This window comes from Geotrypetes seraphini, chromosome 3 (assembly GCF_902459505.1).
Source record: "Geotrypetes seraphini chromosome 3, aGeoSer1.1, whole genome shotgun sequence".
Taxonomy (NCBI): domain Eukaryota; kingdom Metazoa; phylum Chordata; class Amphibia; order Gymnophiona; family Dermophiidae; genus Geotrypetes; species Geotrypetes seraphini.
In genome coordinates this window covers 229,417,252-229,444,483 of record NC_047086.1, presented here as the reverse complement: position 1 = coordinate 229,444,483, position 27,232 = coordinate 229,417,252, and the positions used below count along the sequence as shown (strand labels likewise).

General features: G+C 48.6%; 1 protein-coding gene across 5 annotated transcripts in view; it reads left to right on the top strand.

The window, feature by feature from the left end:
- Window positions 1–27,232, top strand: part of BAZ2A (bromodomain adjacent to zinc finger domain 2A) — a 305,747-nt gene that overhangs the window by 136,403 nt on the left and 142,112 nt on the right. For all 5 annotated transcript variants that reach the window (XM_033936980.1, XM_033936976.1, XM_033936978.1 and 2 more), the window contains exons 16-17: window positions 10,937–11,011; window positions 21,569–21,710. In XM_033936980.1, the coding sequence (XP_033792871.1) occupies window positions 10,937–11,011; window positions 21,569–21,710 (217 nt within the window). The remainder of the gene's footprint in view (window positions 1–10,936; window positions 11,012–21,568; window positions 21,711–27,232) is intronic.

Below are 27,232 nucleotides of genomic sequence, written 5' to 3'. Positions count from 1 at the left end.
CGGTTGGGGTATGCGGCTTCGACTGGGTCTCCTCCTCCGGGCCCGGAGTTCGAGGACACCGAGGTTTTCTGCTCATCCTGTTGCTCGCAGGCCTCTCTGGAGCCTGAAGCCTCTTCTTCTAGTCCGTCTCGCAGACCAGCGATGGCGGACCAACTGTCCTTTTCATCGTTCCTCAGGCGGATGACATGGACATTACTCTCGATGCTGGGTCTCGATATTCCAAGGAGTACCTCGATACCATGCACTTGCCTCATCCTCCGGCAGAGTCCTTGCGGCTTCCCCTGCACAAGCTCCTCGACCAGACCTTCATGCGATGCTTCGAGTCTCCTTACTCTATCCCTGCGGTCCCTGGCAAATTGGATGCGCGGTACCGCACGGTGCATCATAAAGGCTTCGAGGGTCCTCAGCTTTCTCACCAGTCCCTCGTGGTCAAATCCTCGCTCAAGCGGTCTCATCCTGGCCAGGTCTATGCTTCAGTGCCTCCGGGCCGCGAGGGCAGAACCATGGATAAGTTTGGTCGACGCATCTATCAGAATTCGATGATGGCATCTCGAATCCTGAATTACAATTTCCACTTTGCAGCCTACTTGGAATTTTTTCTACCTGTGCTTCGGAAGTTTACACCATACATCGAATCCCAGGCTAGGTTTGAGTTTGAAGAAGTGGTTGCTTCGCTGTTCCAACTTCGGCTTCAGTTGATGCAATCTGCCTATGATGCGTTCGAGCTCTCCGCCCGAGCGGCGGCTTGCTCGGTGGCGATGCGCCGGTTGGCCTGGTTGCGGACCATTGATATGGACCCGAATCTTCAGGACCGCCTGGCGAACGTCCCGTGTGCTGGGGCGGATCTTTTTGACGAATCCATCGAGACTGTCACGAAGAAGTCTGACCACGAAAAGTCCTTCCAATCTATCCTTCGGCCGAAGCCTAAGCCTCAGCAGTCTCGACCTTCTCGTCCGCCATTGATTTATCAGAGGCGTTATCAGCCGAGGCAAACTCCACCTGCGAGGCAACCGGCGAAGTGTCAGCCTCCCCAGAAGGGTCAGCCTAAGTCTCAGTCGCCTGCTGTCCCTAAGACCACTCAGCCTTTTTGACTGTCTCGTCGAGGGCATAACCGACCTCGTTCTGCCTCCCCCTGTTTTTCCCATCGGAGGGCGCCTCCATCATTTTTATCATCGCTGGGAGGCCATTACAACCGACCTCTGGGTCCTTACTATCATCAAAGAAGGATACTCTCTTCATTTCCATCGGGTCCCTCCAGACCACCCTCCAAGAGAGTATCCTTCCAACTTGACTCAGACCGCCCTTCTTCTTCAGGAAGCTCAGGCTTTGCTCCGGCTTCGTGCCATGTAGCCGGTTCCGAGGGACCAACTGAACCAGGGGTTTTACTCCCGGTACTTCCTTGTTCCGAAGAAGACGGGCGACCTGCGACCCATTTTGGACCTCAGGGTCCTCAACAAATTCCTAGTCAAAGAGAGATTTTGCATGCTGACTCTTGCTTCTCTCTACCCCCTCCTCGAGCAGAACGACTGGTTATGCTCTCTGGATCTCAAAGAGGCCTACACTCATATTCCCATTCATCCAGCCTCTCGCAAGTTCCTCAGATTTCGGGTGGGACATCTCCATCTGCAGTATCGAGTGCTTCCATTCGGCCTGTCTTTGTCCCCCAGAGTCTTCACCAAATGTCTGGTGGTGGTGGCTGCGGCCCTCCGGAACCAAGGTCTTCAGGTATTCCCCTACCTCGACGACTGGCTGATCAAGGCTCCCTCAGCCTCAGGGGTCCTCTCAGTGACCCTGTCAACGATTCTGTTCCTGCAGAGTTTGGGATTCGAGATCAACTTTCCCAAGTCTCATCTACAGCCGACCCAGTCTCTTCCCTTCATCAGGGCTGTCCTGGATACCGTACATCTCAGAGCATTCCTTCCTTCTCAGCGCATGGATGCTCTTCTTCATCTCTGCCAGTCTGTGTCTTCTCGCCAGACCATCTCAGCGAGACACATGATGGTCCTCTTGGGCCACATGGCCTCTACAGTTCATGTGACGCCGTTTGCCAGACTCCACCTCAGACTTCCTCAGTGGACCCTGGCATCTCAGTGGACTCAGGTGTCGGATCCGTTGACTCGACACATCACAGTCACTCCTGCTCTTCGGCAGTCTCTGCTCTGGTGGATGACCTCTTCGAATCTATCCAGAGGTTTGCTGTTTCATTCTCCTCCCCACCAGAAGGTTCTCACAACCGATTCCTCGACCTATGCCTGGGGAGCGCATCTGGATGGGCTTCGCACTCAGGGATTCTGGACCTGTGCGGACCGACTCCATCAAATCAATCTTCTGGAGCTCAGAGCCATCTTCAATACTCTTCAAGCTTTTCAACATCTGCTTCACGACATGGTGGTCCTCATTCGCACCGACAATCAGGTCGCCATGTATTATGTCAACAAGCAAGGGGGCACGGGCTCGGCCTCCCTCTGCCAGGAAGCTCTCAGAGTCTGGGATTGGGCGGTTCGCCACAACACCTTCCTCAAAGCTGTCTACATTCAGGGGAGGGACAATGTCTTGGCGGACAAACTGAGTCGTCTTCTCCAGCCTCACAAATGGACACTCCACTCCAAGCCCCTTCATCAGATCTTTGCTCAGTGGGGAACGCCTCAGATAGACCTCTTTGCGGCTCCCCACAATTTCAAGCTGCCTCAGTTTTGCTCCAGGATCTACGCTCCTCATCGCCTCGAGGCAGATGCTTTTCTGCTGGATTGGGGGAATCGCTTTCTGTATGCGTTTCCGCCATTCCCTCTCATTCAAAAGACTCTAGTCAAACTGAAGTCCGAACATGCCACCATGATTCTGATAGCTCCTCGGTGGCCCAGGCAACCTTGGTTCTCCCTTCTTCTTCAACTCAGCAGCAGGGAACCGTACCTACTTCCAGTGTTTCCTTCACTGCTTACTCAGCATCAGGGGTCTCTGCTTCATCTCAACCTGCAGTCTCTCCACCTGACAGCTTGGTTCCTCTCAACGTAACACCGCACCAGTTTTCCCAGGCAGTGAGGGATGTTTTGGAGGCTTCCAGGAAGCCTGCTACTCGTCAATGCTACTCCCAAAAATGGACTAGATTTTCTTCATGGTGTATTTCCAATTCTAAGGAGCCTCAGCGAGCCTCCCTATCCTCTGTTTTGGACTATCTTTTACATCTGTCTCAGTCTGGCCTCAAGTCGACATCTATACGAGTCCACCTGAATGCTATTGCGGCTTTCCATCAGCCTCTACAAGGGAAACCTCTCTCTTCTCATCCTGTGGTTTCCAGATTTATGAAAGGACTTTTTCATGTCAATCCTCCTCTCAAACCGCCTCCAGTGGTTTGGGATCTAAATTTTGTCCTTTCTCAGCTTATGAAACCTCCTTTTGAGCCTCTGAGCAAGGCTCCACTAAAGTTTCTCACTTGGAAAGTGGTTTTTCTGGTGGCCCTCACATCTGCTCGCAGGGTCAGTGAGCTTTAGGCCTTGGTGGCGGACCCACCTTTCACAGTGTTCCATCATGACAAGGTGGTCCTCCGCACTCACCCGAAATTCCTGCCTAAAGTGGTCTCTGAATTTCACCTCAACCAATCCATTGTGCTTCCAGTGTTCTTTCCAAAGCCTCATTCTCATCCTGGAGAATCAGCTCTTCACACTCTGGACTGTAAACGTGCTTTGGCTTTCTACTTGGATCGCACCAAACCACACAGAACTGCTCCTCAACTTTTCGTCTCCTTTGATCCAAACAAGCTGGGACGACCTGTATCGAAGCGCACCATCTCCAACTGGATGGCGGCTTGTATCTCTTTCTGCTATGCCCAGGCTGTATTACCCCTTCCCTGTAAGGTCACAGCACATAGGGTCAGAGCAATGGCAGCCTCTGTAGCCTTCCTCAGATTGACGCCGATTGAGGAGATTTGTAGGGCTGCCACTTGGTCCTCGGTTCATACGTTCACCTCTCATTATTGTCTGGATACTTTCTCCAGACGGGATGGGCAGTTTGGCCAAACTGTGTTACAAAATTTGTTCTCCTAAGTTGCCAACTCTCCCATCCCATTGAGGTTAGCTTGGAGGTCACCCACTAGTGAGAATACCTGCCTGCTTGTCCTGGGATAAAGCAATGTTACTTACCGTAACAGTTGTTATCCAGGGACAGCAGGCAGCTATTCTCATGTCCCACCCACCTCCCCTGGGTTGGCTTCTCTGCTAGCTACCTGAACTGAGGAGACACGCCCGGAGCATCGGGCGGGAAGGCACTGGCGCATGCGTGGTGCGGGCATCTCGAAACTTCTGAGTTTCTTCAAGCAAGACATGCTTGCAAGAAGTCCGTATCGGGGCTCTGTCGGATGACATCACCCACTAGTGAGAATAGCTGCCTGCTGTCCCTGGATAACAACTGTTACGGTAAGTAACATTGCTTTTCTTAGCGTTGAAGCCCAGCTGCCAGGTCGAGGACCATCTTTCCAATGTAAGCAGGTCCTGTGCCATACTATCCTGCAAATTGCATTCACTTACTATGTTACATAGTTTGGTGTCATCAGCGAATAATGTTATTTTACCCTGAAGCCCCTGAGTCAGGTCCCCTATGAATATGTTGAAAAGGACCCAGGACTGAGCCCTGCGTATGCTAGATCCCGGAGAGTGGTGTCTTTGTCCCACAGCCTTTAAATTGATTGTGCAGGCTTGGAGGCATCCTGTCATGGATCTGATGGCCACGAGTGTCAACACCAAAGCACCTCGGTTCTTTAGTCAGCGCAGGGATGTTTAGGCTGAGAGGCTGGATGCTCTGGTGCAGCCCTGGCCGTCGGCAGGTCTCCTGTATGTGTTTCCTCTGTGGCCGAGGGTGGGCAGAGTTCTTCGCATTGCTCAGCACCTCGACGTTGACTTGAGGCTTTGTGCCTCGACGTTGACTTGAGGCTTTGTGCCTCGACGTCGACTGAGGCTTTGTGCCTCGACGTCGACTGAGGCCTTGTGCCTCGACGTCGACTTTGGTGCCTCGCCGCTGCCTGAGGCCTTGTGCCTCGACGTAGAATGCGGCTTTTGCCTCGACGTCGTCTGAGGCTTTGTGCTTCGACTTTCTGCCTCGACGTCGACTGGGGCTTGGTGTCTCAACGTTGACAGATGCTTTGTGCCTTCGACGTCGGCTGCGGTCGTGTGCTCCGCATCGCCTGACGTCGACTGAGGCTGGGGGGCCTCAACGTCGGCTGGAGCTCTGTGCCTCATCGTTGACCGAGTCTTCGTACCTCGCCGTCGACTGGGGCTTTGTGACTTGACGTCGTCTGGGGCTTTGTGCATCTTGGTTGACTGTGGCCTTGTGCCTTGACGTCGACTGTGGCTTGGTGCCGCAACGTCGCTGGGGGCTTTATACCTCGGTGTCGGCTGAGGCTTTGGGCCTCGGCTTCGACTGCGGTTTTGTGCCCCATTATCGACGGGGGCGTAGTGCCTCGATGTCGCCTGGGGCTCTTTGCCTCGAAGTCTCCGGCTCCTATTCGAGAGGGTTCCCCGCTTTCTCTTCGGTTCATTCCGGGCAGATGTGCCAGAATCTTGTAGTACGGAGTTTGGTCTCCTGGAGGAGACTCTCTCCCTGCTCCGGCTCTGTTGCTCCCGCCATGCGTCGTCTCGCTTGGCGCAGAGTGTTGCTGGGGATCCGAACCTCCAGGATCGTCTCGCCACTTTTACTTGTGTGAGTACTGTGCTTCTTAGGCCTCTCTTGCGGCGGCCACTAACCGCCTCTCAGAACGCGACCGGTCCTTCGCTTATCTGGACGCCTTCAGCTGAATCTCTTCTGTCTCCTTCTCCGGTGGGGCCCTCCAGATACCTTTCCTGTGTTATCTCGGCCTCCTTTGCAGTGGCCGCAATAGCTGCAGCAGCGCCGGGTTATGGTCCAGCCCCCGGCTTCGGCGACTCCTGGCCGTCTTTTTGACTATTCTCGCATAGCCTCCGGGCTGCTCTCCTGGGGATTCCTCCCCTCCCTTTGGGAGGGGTGTCTCCGTGTCTACGCACCGGGAGTATAGCCTCGCCTCTGTCGGTTGGGCGTTCCCATCCTCCCATCTGAGTCTGGTCCTGGCCCTTTGTGACCTGCACTAGTTTCTAGTCCGGGAGCGGTTCAGCCTCTGTCCGCCCCAGTCTCGGGAGTCCGTCGGGGCGGACCTGAACCCAGTTTGTCTGCGCTCCTTCTTGTCTCGGCCTCAGGGGGAGGCCCTTGTTCGTTATGCCGGAAGGTGGCCCCTCTGTCCTCGGTCCACCTCCGGTCTTTTCTGCCTCTGCCTCGGCAGGCCGCCCGTCTGCGCCTGAGTCAGCTGGTGTCTCAGCAGTCTTCGGTCTCGGCTGCGCAGATGATGATCCTCTTGGGACCATGGGTCTGCACGGTTCATGTCCCGCCGTACGCCTGGTTTCCTCTTCGTGTTCCCCACTGGACCCGAGCATCTCAGTGGTGGCAGGATCGGGATTCAGCTTTCCAGCACATTGCGGTGCCTCCCTCCTTGAAACGCTTGCTTCGTTGGTAGGCCACCTCTTTGTATCAGAAGGTTCTGACGATGGACTCCTCTGCATAGGCTTAGGGGCGCATCTCGACGACCTTCGGACTCAGGGTCTTTGGTCAAGTGCGGACCGTTGCTGCCGCATCAGCCTACTGGAGCTCCGGGCCATTACAATGCCGTGGTGGATTTTCGTTCTTGGTTGCAGGATTGCGGGGTCCTGGTGCTTACAGACATCCAGGTGGCGATGTATTCTGTGACCAAGCCAGGGGGTACAGGTTCCCTGTCACTTTGCAGGGAAGCCCTTCGTCATTGGTAGGGGGCGTTACGCCACAACCTCTTTCTTCGGGCAGTGTATTTCCAGGGCGAGCAGCATTGTCTGGTGGACACGCTGAGTCGCTTTTTTCGGCCGCATGAATGGTCGCTCCATTCTCAGACTCTGCGGCAGGTGGTCGTTGGGTGGGGAACTCCACGGGAAGTTCTGTTCTCTTCGCCCCTCACTTACTGGTTGCCTCGATACTGCTCGAGGATGTTCTCCCGGGTTCGCCTCGAGGCGGATGTTTTCCTTCTCGATTGGACGGGCGGGTTTCTCTATGCGTTCCCTCCCTTTCCTCTGATTCTCAGGTCTTTGGTACACCTCCTGTCGGTCTGCGCCACCATGATCTTTGATGGCTCCTCTGTGGCCCCGGCAGCCGTAGTTCTCCCTGCTCAGTGTCAGGGAGCCTCTGCTTCTACCTGTGTTTCCTTCTCTGCTGTGTCAGTGTTGAGGTTTTCTGTTGCATCCCAATCTGCAGTCTCTACACTTATCAGCTTGGTTCCTCGCCACGTACCTCCCTCCTTCTGTTTCTCTTAGTCGGTGGGGATGTTCTCAAGGCCTCCCGGAAGAGCTCCACTCGGCAATGCTATTCCCAGAAATGGTCCAGATTTGCTGCGTGGTGTGCTGAGCACCGCATGGATCCGCTGTCTGCCTCCTTGCCTTCAGTGCTGGATTATCTGTTCCACTTGTCTCGGTCTGGTCTCAAATCGACATCTATCCGAGTCCACCTCTGTGCGATTGCTGCCTTTCATCGGCCGCTGGATGGGAAGCTGCTCTCCGTCCATCTGATGGTTTCCCGCTTTATGAAGGGTCTCTTCAATGCTCATCCTCCGCTCAAGCCCCCTCCGGTGGTTTGGGATCTTAGGGTGGTCCTGGCTCAATTGGTGAAACCTCCGTTTGAACCCATTGATAACGCTCTTTTGAAATACTTCACCTGGAAGGTGGTATTCCTGGTTGGTCTCACGTCTGCTCGTAGAGTCAGTGAGCTGCAAGTTCTGGTTGCGGACCCGTCTTTTACTGTATTTCATCATGACACGGTGGTCCTGCGTACTCATTCCAAGTTCTTGCCCAAGGTGGTTTCGGACTTTCATCTCAATCATTCCATTGTTCTTCAGGTCTTTTTTCCGAAGCTCCACTTGCTTCCTGGCGAGGGGCGCTTCATACTCTTGTTGTATGAGGGCGTTAGCCTTTTACTTGTGTCCTACTGAGCCTCATCGGACAGCTCCTCAACTGTTCATCTCTTTTGATCCTCATCGGTTGGGTCTCCCTGTTTCCAAGCGCACCTTATCCAACTGGTTGGCTGCTTGTATTTCCTTCTGCTACACTCAGGCTGGTCTCTCGCTGCAAGATCGGGTCACGGGGCATTATGTCCGAGTGATGGCGGCGTCTGTCGTTTTCCTCAGAGCCATGCCTATTGAGGAGCTCTGCAAGGCTGCCACTTGGTCATCGGTTCATAACTTCACCTCTCACTACTGTTTGGACGTTTTTCCAGGCGCGACAGCCAGTTTGGCTAGTCGGGGTTGCGTAATCTGTTTCATAATTGCCAACTTTCCCTCCGTCCCTTTTTGGTTAGCTTGGAGGTCACCCACATGTAGAGAATATGCTGCCTGCTTGTCCTAGGATAAAGCACAGTTACTTACCGTAACAGATGTTATCCAGGGACAGCAGGCAGATATTCTCGCAACCCTCCCACCTCCCCGAGGTTAGCTTTTTTGCTAGCTATCTGAACTGAAGACCATGAAGAGGGGATGCGCCCTCTAGTGGATCAGGAAGGCATACACATGCGTGGTGCAGCACCAGCAAACTTGAAATCTTCAATCAAGTTTGCTTGAAAAGCTCTCCGCGTCGGGGCTCCGTGGATGACGTCACCCACATGTAGAGAATATCTGCCTGCTGTCCCTGGATAACACCTGTTACGGTAAGTAACTGTGCTTTCTCTGCAGGACCCTGCAATAATTGGCGGATACATCGCAATTCTTCCCTCATATCAATCTTATCGGGGGAATCTTCGGGCAGCGGAACCCTAGATGGTGTCGGCGGTTCTTGTTTACTTCTCTTCGATTTTCCACCAGAAAAAGCTGTTTCCAGATTGATTTGTTTAGAAGTAGCCATGATAGTGAAGGAGAATCATTTTTTTTCCAAAACGTTTTAACTTTTGCCTTCAAAAACAAATGAAATATTGCCCGGAGAGACGGAGCTGTTCAATTTCCTGTCCATTCACCAGCGCTCTCAAGCCACGCCCACCAGTCTGATTCTCTAACAGGTGCCCATGTCACAGGCACCAGTTAGAGAATTGCACCTGATCCCTTCTCATCAGCTGATCGCCACAAGGGCATCCCCCTCCCGTAATCAGCTGAGGGGCTGCAGCAGGAAACCTGCCCCCCTGCAAATTAGGCAGGCAGGAGAGATCCCAATTCATCCTGCCGCCACCCCCCAAACCCCCACCCAACACTGTGTTCAGCAGAAGGGATGCTCAATCCCTCCTACTGCCTCCCCTGAACCCCCCTCCCCCGACAGGAGAGATGCCCACTCCCTTCTGCCGCAGTCCCTGTCGAACTCCCAGTGCTCACCTGACACTCCCCAACACCCACCCGACATTCCTCCGACACTCCCCAACACCCACCCAACATACCCCCAACACTGCCCAACACACTCTGTCACTCCATCACATCCCAACATCCACCTGACACCTCCTGAACCTCCTCCCGTACCTTTAGGAGGTGACCGGCAAGAGGGATGCCCACTCCCCCTGGCTGGCAGGCCCGCTTCCTTCCAAAATGGCGGGCCTTTCCCTTCCCAGTACATTCTGGGATGCATGGAGAGGGGCCTAATGCTCTGATTTGCCCAGATGCCTAAGGCCCCTCCCATAGGCACCTGGGCCAACCGGAGTCTTAGGCCTCCTTCCCAGTGCATTCTGTGATGCACTGGGAGTGACCTAAGTTTCTGATTGGCCAGATCCAAAGGCCCCTCCACATGTTTACTCAAGTTCCCTTTGTCTAATATTAAATTTTGTTTAAAGATCAGAAATCTTTGGTTAAATCAGGGTGGAGGGGAGTAAATACATTTTCACATCACTGTATCTTTTCTGCCACTTTCGATGCTGTGCTTCATAGAATCTCGACCCATCCCAATCCTGTAATTCTTTTGGAGCTCAAGGTGAATCAGTTGAAGTATAGTTCTAGTGAGGAGATCCATTCTCTGCTGCTTTTTGTGAGATGTGCCATTGATCTAATCAATATTTGCTAATGGGCTTATCCTACAGAAACTTGTCTGGAAAAATGTTTCTTAAATTTTTTAAAAATCGTGCTACATGTTAATACAGGCCACATTTTATATTTTGTAATATCAGAGGACCAAAACATGAGCAATCATATTTTGCTATATACAAGCGTATTTCATCAAATAGTGTCAGAAAACGGCAGTGTGTTGTCCCCTCCTCAGCCATCGCCCAGTTTTTCTCTCTCTCTCTTGTGTTTCCTCCCGCTCCTCCCCCAGTCTTCACCCAGTCTGTTTCATCTCACTGGCTTCATCTGCAGAACAAACATCAGGATTCCTGCTTCCCCACCACAATATGGTTGTCTGCAAGCTTGATCAGCATGATGTCAGAAGTTCAAGTTGGTCTCAGTTTCAAGTCTTGAAACCACAATCTAAATTTCCATCACCTTGTAACTCAGGCTTACAGAGAACTGAATCATGATGGGGAAGCAGGAATCCCGCTGTAAGCACCAAAAGAATTGCCAAGCTTTCAGGGGTCAGAAAAAAAGCACTTGGTGGGCCGGATTTTAGTCAATGGGCCATAGGTTGGACAAGCCTGGAATATCCTTTAGTTCTAGCATTAATTGAAAGGGAAAGTAACTGTTCCTTATTTATTTCTATCCTATAACCTCTCCAACTTCTTTCTTCTAAGCTGAAACCATAATCTTTTAAGCCTTTCTTCATAATGAAGCTATTCTGTACCATTCAATAAGAACATAAGAATTGCCATATTGGATCAGACTAAAGGTCGTATTCTGTTTTCTAGCAGTGGCCAATTCAGCTTACAAGGACCTGGCAGCATCCCAGAAAGCAGCAGGATTCAGTGTGCATTTTGCAGGGCCCTTTTTCATCCTCTTTAACAACACTGTTTTTCTGCATTGCAGTGAAATTGACAGGACCCTGGAGAACATGTCCAATTACAGGAAGAACAAATGGATCATCGAGGGGAAATTGCGCAGGTAGTGGACCGCAGCAGGCAGCATGCTTGGGTTCCAGCACTAGTATGACTACAGTAATGAATCCCAGTTAAAACCAGTTTTATTTGGGGTGGATGAGAGATCTGCAGCAGCCCTACAGAAAGTACTGAAATTATAGTATTGTGCAGTTATGAACCTTTCATGTACCAATGGCAATAACATTGTGTTCCTATGCCATTTTCTGCTTCAAGATTGGAAGCTTAGCTATTCATATTAATGTAGACCCCTGAAGAAGCCAACAGTTTGGCGAAACGGGTCCCGTTGTGCCAAGAATTAAGTGAATAGAATCAACTTGGGAATAACTAGCATAATAAATTAAGATAAGTGTTAGTTTCAAAATTTTTATATTTATTGCACTAAGCACTTTACGTTTGATTGTTAGCACAAAAGTATGCACAGAGCTCAATGAATGATACCTAGTACCTGCTTGAGCTGATTTAAGAACTCAGCGCAGGGATCTGAGAGCTCAGTTGCATAATTAATGACACATATTGGGGGCAATTGTGTTTGATAAGTCCCTTTGGAAGCGAGATCCCAATTTCCCCACCCATCTTTAAATGACTTCTTCACACACAAAACACAGACAGAGCTTCACCAAATACAGAACAATGGATCACAAATTAGAAATAGAAGTATGAATACCAAAACTGAACTGGAGACCGCAAAAATTAACTCTGCAAGTGCTTTATTTTGTACTGAACACAATCAGTGGCATAACTATGAGAAGGGGCTGGGCATCCCACTTTGAGCTTAGGCCTCCTCAAAATGAACATCTTCCTTGATGTAGCTAGTGGAGATCCCCAAGCCTCATCAGCTGATGATCACATCCTTCCCCCCCTCAGGTCCAGTGACCAGAACTTTCAGAGTTCTGTAGCTGGTACCAGTATTATAGAGCCACTGCCTTCCCTCCCCCCCTTCCGCTTGGCTCGCATGAAAAAATTGGCAGCTTGAGGATACTGCCACAAGCTGCAAAGTTTGGAGACTTCTGGTTGCCAGGTCTTGGAGATCTCCATTACATAAGAACATAAGAAGTTGCCTCCGCTGAGGCAGACCAGAGGTCCATCTCGCCCAGCGGTCCGCTCCTGCGGCGGCCCATCAGGCCCATTGCCTGATCAGTGGTTCCTGGTTATTCCTATACTTGCCTGTCACTCCTATCCCTGTACCTAACTCTACTCTTATCTGTACCCCTCAATCCCTTTGTCCTCTAGGAACCTATCTAAACCTTCTTTGAAGCCCTGCAACGTGTTCCTGCCTATCACAGCCTCCGGAAGCGCGTTCCATGTATCCACCACTCTCTGAGTGAAAAAGAATTTCCTAGCGTTTGTTCTAAACCTGTCCCCTTTCAACTTCTCCGAGTGCCCCCTTGTACTTGTGGTTCCCCATAATTTGAAAAATCTGTCCCTGTCTACGTTTTCTATGCCCTTCATGATCTTGAAGGTTTCTATCATGTCTCTTCTAAGTCTCCGCTTCTCCAGAGAGAACAGCCCCAGCTCTTTCAGCCTGTCAGTATATGAGAGGTTTTCCATACCCTTTATTAGCTTTGTTGCTCTTCTCTGGACTCCCTCAAGTACTGCCATGTCCTTCTTGAGGTACGGTGACCAGTACTGGACACAGTACTCCAGATGCGGGCGCACCATTGCACGATATAGTGGCAGGATGACTTCCTTCTTCCTGGTCGTGATACCTTTCTTAATGATGCCCAACATTTTGTTTGCTTTCCTTGAGGCTGTGGCGCACTGCGCCGACGCCTTCAATGTTGTGTCTACCATCACTCCCAGGTCTCTTTCAAGGTTACTTACCCCTAGTGGTGATCCCCCCATTTTGTACGTGAACATCGGGTTTTTTTCCCCTACATGCATGACCTTGCATTTCCCTATGTTGAAGCTCATTTGCCACTTTTTGGCTCATTTTTCCAGCATCGTCAGATCCTTTTGGAGATCTTCGCAGTCTTCCTTGGTTTTGACCCTGCTGTATAGCTTTGTGTCATCCGCAAATTTAATGACCTCACATTTTGTTCCCGCCTCCAGGTCGTTAATAAATATATGGAACAGGAGCGGTCCCAACACCGACCCCTGCGGAACTCCGCTCGTGACCCATTGCCAGTCTGAGTAATGGCCCTTTACTCCAACCCTCTGTTTCCTGTCCACCAGCCAGTTTTTGATCCATCGGTGGACCTCCCCTTGCACCCCGTGGTTCCATAGCTTCTTAAGCAGTCTTTCGTGTGGTACCTTGTCAAAGGCTTTTTGGAAGTCAAGGTAAATGATGTCTATGGATTCCCCTTTATCCACCTGGCTGTTTACCCCCTCAAAGAAGTACAATAAGTTTGTGAGGCATGACCTTCCCTTGCAGAAGCCATGCTGGCTCGACTTTAGCTGCCCATTGTTTTCGATGTGCTCACAGATGCTGTCCTTAAACTTAAGGTTTAGATTAGATTAGATTAGATTAGATTAATCATCGCTTCCATCATCTTTCCCGGGACCGAGGTCAAGCTCACCGACCTGTAGTTTCCTGGGTCACCCCTTGAACCCTTCTTGAAGATGGGCGTAACATTCGCTATTTTCCAGTCCTCCGGGATCTCTCCAGTTTTTAAGGATAGGTTGCATATTTGTCGAAGTGGCTCTGCTATTTCGTTCCTTAGTTCCTTGAGTACCCTTGGGTGAATGCCATCCGGACCTGGCGATTTGTCGCTCTTTAGAATGATTTGAAGTTTGTTGCTTCCCCCGCCAGTCTCTCTTCGTATTCTCTTTTTGCTTTCCTAACCACTCAGTGACACTCCCTCTGGTGTTCTTTGTGCTCCGTATGGTTTTCATTTGTTTGGTCTTTATTCCATTTTTTGAACGATGCTTTCTTGTCACGTATCGCCTTTTTCACTGCGTTTGTCATCCACACTGGATTTTTTGTTCTATTTTTTTTGCACCCTTTCCTGAACTTGGGGAGGCACAGGTTCTGTGCTTCGTGCACCATGCCCTTGAGTAGGGTCCAGGCTTTTTCTACGGACTCCATCATCCTTGTGTTGCTGTTGAGTTTCTTTCCCACCATTTTCCTCATAGCATCGTAATTCCCTTTTTTGAAGTTGAGCGTCGTTGTTGTGGTTCTTTTCACCTTTGATGATCCAATTTCTAGCCTGTAATGGATCGTGTTGTGATCGCTGTTTCCTAGCGGGGCTAGTACCGCCACCTCTTTTGCGTGTCCCCCTAGTCCATTGAAGATTAGGTCAAGAGTGGCATCTCCCCTAGTTGGTTCCGTGACCAGCTGTTCCATGAAACAGTCCCTTGTGGCCTCCAGGAATTTGGTCTCCCTCGCACAGTTTGAGTGCCCGATACTCCAGTCTATCCCAGGGTAGTTGAAGTCCCCCATCACCACCATACTTCCGCTCTTGCATACCTGCCTCAGTTCAGCCTCCAGGTCCTGGTCAATTTCTTCCGATTGTCCAGGTGGGCGATAGTATAGCCCCAACTTTATGTCTGCTCCAGTTCCTCCTGGTAGCTTAACCCATAGTGATTCCAAGCCATCCGCCCTTATTGTTGTTTCCATTCTGGTTGAGGGTATGTAGTCTTTTATATATAGCGCTATTCCTCCACCTTTTTTGTGTGTCCTGTCCCTCATGTAGAGCTTGTACCCTGGTATGGCCACATCCCATTTATTGTCATCAGTCCACCATGTTTCCGTGACTCCAATTATGTCCAGGTCCTTCTTGCTGGCTATGACTTCCAGCTCTCCCATTTTGGCCCTTAGGCTCCTAGCATTTGTGTATAGGCAATGTAAGTCCCGGTTGATTGCCTTCCCTGTTGGTTTTTCTCGTGGTTTGGCACTCCTGGCATCCCCCTCGTGGGTGGTTAGTCCCCGAGCCTTGCTTCGGTCATCCTCCTCCTGCAGTGTGACTGTTTCGCCCTCAGCCTGCTTCCCCATTTTTGGTTGTCCTTCTGGGTTCTGTTGTTCTCTGTTAGTCCTGTTTGCCAATTTCATTTGTGCCCTAGACCCCTGCAATTTGTCCTTAGGTCCTTCTTCAAAAAATTCCCACTCAGTTCTGTTTGCCAATTTAATTTGTGCCCTAGACCCCTGCAATTTGTCCTTAGGTCCTTCTTCAAAAAATTCCCACTCAGTCCTGGGCCCTCCTTTACAGTGCCCTTGTTCAATGTTCCTGGCCCTGGACATCTGCATTGCGTCCTTAGGTCCTTGTCCCAAAATTTCCCACTCAGTCCCGAACTCTTTTTTACAATGTCCTTGCTCAATGTCCTTGGCCCTGGGCCCCTGTATTGCATCCTTAGGTCCTTTTTCCAAAAATTCCCACTCAGTCTCAAGCCCTCTTTTACAATGTCCTTTCTCAGTCCTGAGCCCTCTTTTACAATGTCCTTTCTCAGTATCCTCATTTGATACTTTTGTCCGATGTGTCAGATCGACTGTCGGCTTTCCCCTCTTCCTCAGTTTAAAGCCAAATCTATGACGCTCTGGACATTGCGTGCCAGCATCCTCGTCCCAGTCGTGCTCAGGTGCAGTCCGTCTCTCCTGTAGAGCATTCTTTCCCAAGAAAGATGTCCAGTTCCGAACAAAAAGGAAACCCTCCTCCTCGCACCATCTCCTGAGCCAACCGTTTATTGCTTGTAGTTAACTCTGCCTCCTTGCGTCCGCTCTCGGTACTGGCAGGATCTCTGAGAAGGCTATCTTCCTTGTCCTCAGTTTCAGTTTCCTCCCCAGGATCCTGAACTGATCAGTTAGTGCAGTCCTGTTGTAGCTCCTCCTGCTGTTGGTTCCAACATGGATTACTACAGCTGTCTCCTCCGTCTCGGCCCCTTCCAGGATCCTCTCAATTCTGTCGATGACGTCCTTCGTTCTTGCCCCCGGGAGACATGTCACTAGTCGGTCCTCTCTCCCTCCAGCTATATGACTGTCCACTCCTCTCAGGATTGAGTCTCCCACTACGATAGCAGATCTCCTCTTCCTCAGTTGTCTCTTTACATTACATTACATTACATCAGCTGTCTCTTTTACATTACATTACATTAGAGATTTCTATTCCGCCATTGCCTTGCGGTTCAAGGCAGATCACTCAACTATTTATATTTTGCATTATCCCAGGACAAGCAGGGATAATGCACATATATTCTCACATATGGGTGACGTCGCCGACATCGCCCGGATGCGGACAGCCTCGCAAGCAGACTTGCTTGTAGAAACGTAGAAGTTTCGAGTCAGCCGCACCGCGCATGTGCGAGTGCCTTCCCACCCAGCGCAGGGCGAGTCTCCTCAGTTCTCAGTTTTCCATGGAGCTGAGAAGTCCGTCTTTGACTCACTGCGTTTAACTTTGTTACTTCGTGCCTTCTCTCACCGCGGTTTGTTGTTTATTTTCTTCACGAATCGCTGTGTTCTTTTCTTTATTTCTAGTTTTTAAAAAAAAAATTAATCTTATTTTATTTTTTTCCGTTCGACTGCTTGGCTGCAGCCCACGGGCTTCGATTTTGCTGTGGCTATTTTTCCTCCTATGTTCCGGCCAGCAGCAGGCTTCAAGAAGTGTAGCCAGTGCCAGCGTGCGATTTTCCTCACGGACCCACACTGCTGGTGCCTCAAGTGCCTTGGGCCGGACCATCAACCAAAGTCGTGCGAATGCTGTGCTACTCTTCAACCTCGAACCCTTAAACGTCGACAGATTTTAGTAGAGAAGCTTTTCAGGATGGACTTTTCAGTCACACCCTCGACTTCGAAAGCGGCCTTGGTTCCACCTTCTACCGAGGGTCCTCCTGCCTCCACGACTCCAACCTCAAGCCTCATCAAACCTTCCTTGTTTGCGGCTGCTCTTTCCTCGAGTACACCTGCTGTATATTCCCCTGGATCCTCAGGTCAGATAGCTCAGCAGAAAGTTCCAGCGGTGGTCCTCAAGTTTGCTAAGACTTCCAAGTCGAAACACATTTCCACTGCTACTTTGGAACCTCCAGCCGTAGCAGGTGATCCGGTTTCAGACGCGGATCCATCCTTGCCGGCTTCCTTCCAGACCATGTTAGAGCTGCAATTTGTTCAGTTCCTAACCAAAATGGGACCGAAGCTAGCTACTCTAATCCAGCCTGGGCATTCTGCAGACTCCGCGAGGTCGAGTCTCTTCCTATGCCTCGGGCTGAAACTTCACACTTTATGCAGGGAGCAGTGTCTTTGCGAGTGTCTGGTCTGGCATCTATGCACTCTAAGCAAGGAGTAGATTCTTTGCAAGTGCCTCGACAGGAATCCCCACACTCCATACAAGGAGCAGAGTCTTTGGGAGTGCCTCGAGATTCCTCCACCAAGCCTCCTGAGCTTCGATCTACAGCTTCTAGCCCTATCCATTCCTTGGTAGCAACATCTGCCTCCATCTCCGGGGCGTAGTCTCCTCGATCCTTGAGACCTGCTTCCAAGCAACACTCTCATCGTCGATTGAGGCCTTCCTCGAGGCATACCTCCAGGCAGAGCTCTTCTTCCAAAGAGCGTCCTTCTTCAACTAAGCCGTGATCTACACCTTCCAACTCTACCAGACCACCAACTCCTCGATCAAGGTCTTCGCTTCCAGACCTCAAGGACTCAGCGGCTTCTATTGCTTTGTCCAAGTCTCCTTATTCTTTTGAAGACTATTTTCCCGCCGAGGCTTCGTCTTTGACCCAGGCTGCCTCGAGGTCCTTGAATCCCTCTTGAGGCAGGGCATTAGCGGATCAGCTATCTTTCTCTTCTTTTCTTCTCCAGATGGCTGCTGACCTGGACCTTCAATTGGATGCTGGTTCTAAATACTCTAAGGAGTACCTCGAAGTCATGCATCTTCCTCAATCTCCTGCAGAGTCACTTAAGCTTCCTCTTCACAAGCTTTTGTCTCAGACTTTTACACGATGCCTGGAGACTCCTTTTGCAATTTCTGCTCTTCCAGACAAATTGGACTCCAGGTATTAAACTCTGCATTGCAAAGGATTTGAGAATTTGCAGTTGTCTCACCAATCCGTGCTTGTGGAGTCCTCCTTGAAAAGATCCCATCCTTCCAGAGTTTATGCTACCGTTCCTCCTGGAAGGGAAGGAAAAACCATGGACAAGTTTGGACGTCGCCTTTACCAAAATGTTATGATGTCCTCCAAAGTCCTCAATTATAATTTTAATTTTGTCACTTATTTCAAGTTCCTCATTGATCTTCTTCCTAAATTTCTCAGCTATTTAGATACACAGAAGCACTTTGAATTTCAAGAAGTCATAGCTACTCTGTCACAACTCAGATTACATCTTCTCCAGTCCTCTGATAATGCCTTCGAGTTGTCCGCCAGGGCGACTGCTTATTCTGTAGCAATGCGCCGCCTGGCCTGGCTTCACGCCATTGACATGGACCCTAATCTTCAGGACCGCTTGGCTAATATTCCTTGTGCAGGCAATGACCTCTTTGATGAATCTATCGAGGCAGCCACCAAGAAATTGTCTGAACATGAAAAATCTTTTGCTTCCATTGTCAGACCAAAGCCTAAGCCAGCTCCTGCCAAGCCTGCATGACCTCCTCCAATTTTCCAGAGGCGTTTTGTTCCAAGAGCGGCTCCTTACACTCGTCCGCCTCCCAAGAAACAGCAGAATCAGAAACAACAGAAATCTCAACCTTCTGCTGGACCTAAGGCTGCGCAGTCTTTTTGACTGTTTAAAACAGAGCATAACCTCCACTGTTTTGTCTCTGTCCTCTCTTCCCCCCATTGGAGGTCGTCTCCATCATTTTTATCACCGATGGGAGACAATTACATCCGACTTCTGGGTGCTGTCAATCATCAAGGAAGGATACTCTCTTCATTTCACTCAGGTTCCACCAGAGCTTCCTCCAAGAGAGTATCCTTCCAGTCCATCCCAGACTGCCCTTCTTCTTCAGGAAGCTCAAGCTCTGCTTCATCTCCGTGCCATCGAACCAGTTCCTTTGGAACAGCAGAACAGGGGGTTTTACTCCCGTTACTTCCTCGTTCCAAAGAAGATGGGCGATCTGTGACCCATTCTGGATCTCAGGGCTCTCAACAAATTTTTAGTAAAAGAAAAATTTTGCATGTTGTCCCTGGCATCCCTTTATCCACTTCTAGATCAGAGCGACTGGTTATGCTCTCTGGATCTCAAGGAGGCTTATACTCATATTCCCATTCATCCGGCCTCCCGTCAATATCTCAGATTTCGGGTGGGGAATCTGCATTATCAATACAGAGTGCTGCCCTTTGGCCTGGCTTCATATCCCAGAGTGTTCATCAAGTGCCTGGTGGTGGTAGCAGCAGATCTAAGGAACCATGGTCTTAAGGTATTTCCCTACTTAGACGACTGGCTCATCAAGGACTCCACATCTCAGGGGGTTATTGTAGTGACCCAACGGACTACGTGGTTCCTACAAAGTTTGGGATTCGAAATCAACTTTCCCAAATTCCAACTTCAGCTCTCTCAGAATCTACAATTCATCGGAGCTGTTCTGGACACTATCCAGCTCAGAGCATTCCTCCCACAACAACATCTGGAAGCTCTCCTTTGACTCTGTCATGCAGTGTCTTCCCGCTCTTCAATCTCAGCGAGACACAAGATGGTACTATTAGGTCACATGGCCTCCACATTACACGTGACTCCTTTTCACAGACTTCACCCCAGAATTCCTCAGTGGACCCTGGCATCTCAGTGGACGCAGGCTTGCGATCCACTCTCTCGACACATTGCAGTCACTTCTTCCTTGAGACAGTCTCTCCACTGGTGGATGCTCTCTTCCAATCTCTCCAGAGGCTTGCTGTTTCAAACGCCTCCCCATCAGAAGGTCCTCACAACAGATTCCTCGATCTACACTTGGGGCGCTCATCTCGATGGTCTCCGTATACAAGGCCACTGGACCAGTACGGATCGTCAGTCTCGCATCAATCTGTTGGAACTCAGAGCGATTTTGAACAATCTCAAAGCTTTTCAACATCTTCACGACCAGGTAGTCCTCATTCGGACGGACAACCAAGTCACCATGTATTTCCAGTGTTCTTTCCAAAGTCTCATTCTCACCCTGGAGAATCAGCTCTTCATTCTTTGGACGGTAAACGTACTTTGGCCTTCTATTTGGAACGCACCAAACCACACAGAACTGCTCCTCAACTTTTTGTCTCCTTCGATCCAAACAAGCGTAGCATCTCTAACTGGATGGCTGCTTGTATCTCTTTCTGCTATGCCCAGGCTGGATTACAACTACAGAGTCGAGTCACAGCCCACAAAGTCAGAGCAATGGCAGCTTCAATAGCTTTCCTCAGATCTACACCTATTGAGGAAATTTGCAAAGCTGCTACCTTGTCCTCGGTTCATACTTTCACCTCTCACTATTGTCTGGATATTTTCTCCAGACAGGATGGCCATTTTGGCCAGAGGGTATTACAAAATTTATTCTCCTAAGTTGCCAATGCTCCCACCATCCCATTCTGGTTAGCTTGGAGGTTACCCATATGTGAGAATAGGCTGCCTGCTTGTCCTGGGATAAAGCACAGTTACTTACCGTAACAGTTGTTATCCAGGGGCAGCAGGCAGCTATTCACACAACCCACCCACCTCCCCTGGTTGGCATCTCTGCTAGCTATCTGAACTGAGTAGACTCGCCCTGCGCTGGGTGGGAAGGCACCCGCGTATGCGTGGTGCAGCTGATTCAAAACTTCTACGTTTCTACAAGCTAGTCTGCTTACGAGGCTGTCCGCATCCGGGCTCCGTCGGTGACGTCACCCATATGTGAGAATAGCTGCCTGCTGTCCCTGGATAACAACTGTTACGGTAAGTAACTGTGCTTTCAAGTGGGGAGAAAATTTGGTGCCCATCCATCCATTTTGGGCTCCAGCCTCTCCCCACAAATCAGCTGCATGGCTATGCCACTAACTACAATAAAATATTTGTGATGCACACATCCCAAAGATAACATATTCCAATTAATACATTCAAAATAAAACACTTTTTTCTACCTTGGTGTCTGGACATTTTGTTTTTCCATCATCTTGATCCCAGTTTCTCTTTCTTCTTTTTGTCTATGTTTTACTATTCTCTTTCCAGTGTCTGTTGCTCAGCATCAGACCGGTGTGGATAGAAGGGGGAAGACATGCTGTTTCACAGAGGGCCCTCCCGAGCCATGGGGCCCAGGGCAGCTGCCCAGTTTGCTCTGCCCTAACGCCAGGCCTGCATTTGTCATTTTGAGGATGATTTGTTTTCTTTTTTTTTAACTTGTGTGGCAGATGTGAGCATAAGTTATATCAGTTTAATGGGAAAGTATATACATATGTTTCCTTCTTGAAAAGTACTCCATGGAAATTCATGCACACGTACATATTTCTTTGGCATGCACAAATTTCCATTTTTATTTTTGTGTGTATTTAATTTAAAGTCGAAACCTGTTCTAGCCCTGCCTCTGCTCAGGTCAGAAACACTTATACAAGGTATAAGGTCATAAGTAGTAGTACTAAGTGTAAGTGCATATTCTCTGGACAAATTTAGGGAAAAAAACAACAACTTTCTGACATGTAGACCATAGTTTTAGCCACAAAAATGCTTTTAAAATTGCCCCTTTTGTCATCTCCTCTACAGGCTGAAGTTTGCCCTGGCAAAGAAAATAGGATCAGAATTAGCAGGTCTGGAGGAGGAGCAGCTGCAGCACAGTTCACATATGTCAGAAGATGCCAGCACAGAGACAGTGGATGAGGGACGAAAATACCGCAAGGATGAGGAGGTGTGTAGGAGCTGTGAGCTAATATACTACAGGTAGACCGAGGTCTTGTCTCATGTCTGATCATTTGTGCAGTCAAAACACAAAAGTGATACTTTGAGTTGGGGCAGTTCTGATTATGCATCTGTATGGGGAATGTTCACCTTTTGACACATTAATCCTTTCTTCATGAAAATTGTGACCATTTCTTGTAAAACATGACTGAAGTTGTGGATCCAACATAGAAACCTGATGGCAGATAAAGGCCAAATCTTGTCTGCCCATCTGCAGAATCCACTATCTCCTTGTCTCTCTGAGATCTCATGTGCTTGTCCCATGCTTTCTTTAATTCAGATACGGTCTTTATCTCCACCACTTCTAACAGATTATTCTGTGCATCTACCACTTTTTCTGTAAAAAAAAGTATTATCCAAGGCAAGCAAGCAGTATGTTCACACATATGGGTTATGTTTTCCATGGACAATAAAAAAAAGTATACTATAACTTTTAAAACTTTAAGACTGCTCATACTGCGTGCATGCTGGTGCCTTCCTGCCCAATATTGGCTTGAAGGACCATTAGTTCTTAGTTTTCCATGGAGCTATGAAGTTGTTTCATAGCAGTCTTTTTCAGAATGTGCCTCAATTTTTACACTTTTTGTGCCTTTCCGGTACATTTTTCTTTATTCATTTTTCTCATTTCTGACAGTTTTGTTCTTTTTTGAATGTTTCTTTTTTTCAGGGCTTGTACCCCTCCAGGACCTTCCTCTCCTGGGAACATCAGTGGTTTTCAGCTGCTCCTCTACTTGAGCTCCCTCACCATTGAGTCCTTTGACCTCGTGTCAGCTGTGTTTCCATTAATATCAAAGGTGCCTAATGGGTTCAAGAAGTTCACTCTGTGTAACCGGACCATTTCGGCCACTGACCCACACTCTTGATGTGTTCATGGCCTTGAGCCCGATCACCAGGATATCACCTGCCTGTTTGCAAATTCGAACATTAAAAGCAAGGAAGCTTCAATATGAGAAGCTTTTCAGCGTGACATTGAAAGCATCAGATGTGCCTGGGACATCCGATTCCGATGTTCACCATACCCCAGCATCGACACCGGCATTGATGGCTGTATCGACTCTTGCATCAGCTCCTTAGGCATCAGAACATGTCAATCCTCCTTGTGGTCCACCTTCCACCACATTGGTACTATCATCCTCTGATGATAGGAAGAAGACAAAAAAAGCACAGGCATGAGTTACAGCCAACTCCCTCCGAGTCTTATTCTTATTTCTCCCTGACGCATCCCAAATGTCGATGTCGAGAAGTCTGTTCTCCTTCACTTCAAGTGTTCTCTCCTTGACCTATATCTTTACCTCTGAGCTCGCCTAGATCTCGACACCCAGATACTTCAAGCACCCTCTGCAATGGTGTCAAAATCGGTACTGGCACCATTGAATCAGGACCAACTTAAGCAGCTTCTGTAGCAGGAGCTTTCTTGCATACTACATCCTCCATCGATACATCCTGCATTGGGCCCGATGCCGGCCTTGTCTATGGCCCTTACTGGTGATGTTCCTAAGCATCAAATGTAGTGCCACTGTAGGTCACCTCATCATTGACCCTCTACCTCTCAACATGCCATCTAAGCATCCAGGTTGCAAAATTGTGACTTATCCATACGCTTCTCAACGCGTTCCAGGCACTCATCTCGATGGTCCTCCCAATCTTCGCGGAGAGACTGTGCTCATCTGTCGCAATGCTTCAGCAGAGAAACTTCTCAAATTTCTACCGATGAATCATATGGATAAAGGCAGATTAAATATGGCATACCTTCAAACCTTTCTCTGACGATGCCATGCAGAAGGTCTCCTGCTGAAAATATTTCTTTCACTACCTTTATCCACCAGATGGGCCAAGATCTTCCCATCAACAAGGAGTCGGAGGAAGAGCCAAGAGCCAAGAGCACAATTAATGGAATGCCTAGATTACGAAGACTGGCCTAAAGAGTGCCTGAAAACGCCAATGCATAACTTTCTCAGTGAAACTCTATATAAAATTGGGAAAGTCCATTAACAGTTTCTGTTGCTCCAGCCAGGCTGGATTCTTTATATTGAGTACCATCCTCTCCTGGCTTTCATAGCACTCAGCTACCACATCAGTCATTGTCAATAGTTCTATATTTTTCAAGCCTCTATGCTCGCCAATTTTATATGACTTTATATATGAAATCTCCAGCTATCACGCTTTCCACTTGACCTGGCTAAGCCATATGATCAACTGGTCGCATCTCTTCTTACCACCAGGAAGTATCTTGCCAGAGCAATAGTCAACACTTTTAATATGTCTTCTCAAGCATCTGCCACTTCTATAGCCACTTCTATACCCTTAGATCTTGCCATTCGAGGAATACACAGAGATATAAACTACTGTTCCCATCCTTCAAAGGAATTAAATCAGCTGGGAAACTCAGTCAATCTTTCGCTTATAAACTGGTAGAAATGTGGAATGGGCTTCCTGACTGTCAGATTGATAGGTCAGTTACAACAATTTTGTAAAGCTCTAAAATATTTATTATTTACCCATTACTTGAACAGTTTACCTAAAGATTCAACAAATTGATTGCTCTACAACACTTATTTTTTCTTATTCTCTTGTTCGTTTTTTTGCTGGTCTTTAATTACTTGTAAACCGAGTCAAGCTCCGCTGGGAGATGACCCGGTATATAAATCGAAGATGTGTCACTTGACTTGGCTCACAGTATCAGATCTTCCTACTTCAGTACAAGACTGACTCGCTAACGTCTCTTGTAAAGGAGAAAACCTTTTTGATGCTTGTATAGAAGAAGCTTTTGGCAAAATAGAACAGCATAAATATACTTGACCTCTTGCAACATCCAGAGATTCGCCTAACTGTTCTTCCACATAACTATATCAACAGTTGTCAACTACTCAGTAAACGAAGTTGCTTACCTGTAACAGGTGTTCTCCGAAGACAGCAGGGGAATGCAGCCACACTTGATGGTGAAGTCTCTGGATTGAACCTGTCTCGTGGAACTCTCCCCTAGCTATAGTAGATTTTTTTCCCCATCTACTAGGCAGGTGTAGCCATCTTGCCTATGGAGCTCCACCTCCGTAGCTTGTCAGTATGTCGCAACCTCATTAATTAAGCTGATATGTGGGGATGGAGGGCAGGCAATTGTGGCTGCATTCCCCTGCTGTCTACGGAGAATACCTGTTATGGGTAAGCAGCTTTCTCTTTCTCCAATAGACAAGCAGGGTAATGCAGCCCCACTTTGTGGTGAGTCACTAGCCTTAACAAGAAAATGGGAGGAAGCAAATCAAAAGTTGTTGGTTTTTGGTTTTTTTTAATTTAGAAAATGGAAACCAGTGCAAAGAACAGATTGTCCAAATTGAACATCCTGTGCTGAACTTTGGTCTAAACCAGGGGTATCCAACCTTTTGGCTTCCCTGGGCCGCATTGGCTGAAAAAAATGTTTCTGGGGCCGCACAAATGTGTAAACGCTGCAGAAAGACAGAGAAGGGAGCCGGCAAGACGGTAAACACCCGGGGGTAGCAGAGGAAAACACTGCATCACCTTCGACCGGGGCTGCACAAAATACTTCATGGGGCTGCATGCGGCCCTTGGGCCGCAGGTTGGACACCACTGGTCTAAACAATAATGCTTAGCCAACGTATGAACTAAAGACCAAGTTGTTGCTTTGCAGATATCTTATATGGGAACTGCTCTCAAGCTTGTAACTGATGAAGCTGTCACTCGTACTTGATGTGCCCCAATGTGACCCAGAGGAGACATGGAAGCTTTCTTATAAGCAAAAGAGATGCAATTAGCGATCCAAGATGATATAGTTCATTTAGAAATTGCATGTCAGGGTGCCGCAAGTGCTTGTTCATGCAGACCTGGGAATCGTACTTACAATCCTTGCCTCATGGGCTCGGAGCTTGATCTTAAACACCTTGGATGTGTGAGGGCCTGCTTTTTACGGCTCTGTTTGTAGCGGGTGGGCTGTCCTTGATTCACCACAGCTGGGAGTATTTCAGGGGGGGCTCCAAATGGGGGGAGGGTTGTAGGAAGGGTAGGGGGTAGATCAGTTATTCAATTGCCTCAGTGCATAGTGATAGAGGGGTTAGTAAGAGTGGTTAATCTCCTATAGGGATAAGTTCATGTACATATCTTAGTATTGAGGTGTATGAATATGGGGGATGAGTATTTGGTCGGCAGGTACTCTCTCCTTACTTCATCCTCTTCCCTCTCTGAACTGATGGACTTTATAGGCTTTGGCCACAGACAGTTTCTTTAGGGGATAGGGTGGGAGGGTTGGTATTGCTTTAGGGGGGATCCTTTGGGGTGAGGTTTGAGATGGGGGATGGTGGTTTTGCATTCTTGTGTTATTTAAATGTATTTGATGACATTAGTTTCTGGATTGTGGGTCCTTTTGACGAGTTGAGAATGTAGCTCTGTATCCTGTTCTGTTGTTTATTCCTTTGTACCTATTGATGGTCATCAATAAAAATTGTTTGAACATAGAAACTACATATCCTTGAGTAGCTGCATTGAAGGAAATAAATAACTGATTGGAAGAAACTTTGGATGAGTATGAAGAAGTACTTTATCGGAAAAATTGGAGATATGATTCATAGATAGCCAGTGCTTGCCGTTCGCTAACTCTTCTGGCCAAAGTAAGGGCCACTATAAAAGCTGTTTTCCATGTTAGGAATTGTATCATAGCAGATCCCAATGAGTCAAAGGGAACCTTCATCAGCTGGTCCAAAATAATGTTGAGATCCCAGGCTGAAGGTGGCGTACGAAATGGAGGTCGGAGATTAAGACCTCTCAAAAATTGGGAGACCAGAGGATTTTAAGAGAGAGGTTTTCCATCCAAAAATGGTGGTAGGCTGACATAACTGAAAGGTGAAGGCATACAGAGTTGGTCTTAAGACCTGAATTTGATAAATGCAGTAGATAAGTTAAAATGTGATCCACAGAGCAGTGGAATGGGTCTTGATCTTGTGAGCCTGCCCAGATGGAAAACCGTTTCCATTTCAACTGATACAACTTCTGGTAGATGGCTTTCTGACTACAAGAAGTATGGTTTTTACTGTTGATGAGACTGGAACATCAGCAAGGATTGCCCATTCAATCTCCATGTGAGATGGAGGCTGTGAAGATTGAGATGTAGTAGGTGAGTATCCCACTGGAACAAAAGAGATGGATGATCTCCTAACGGAATTGGATGTGCATCCAGAAGGTTCAGAAGGATGGGATACCAGATCTGTCTGGGCCAACGAGGTGCTATATAAGAATCACTTGAGCTTTGTCTCTGATGATCTTTTGAAGAACCTTGGAGATGAGAGGAATTGGCGGAAATGCATATAACAGATTGGAAGTCCATGGAATCGAGAGAGTGTCCTTGGCGACTGCATGAGGAGCTGGTTGTAGGGAGCAATAATGGACACTTAGCATTGTTTGCTGAAGCAAAGAGATCTGTCACGGGAGTGCCCCATTGGTGAAAAATGGATTGTAGTACCTCCGTGT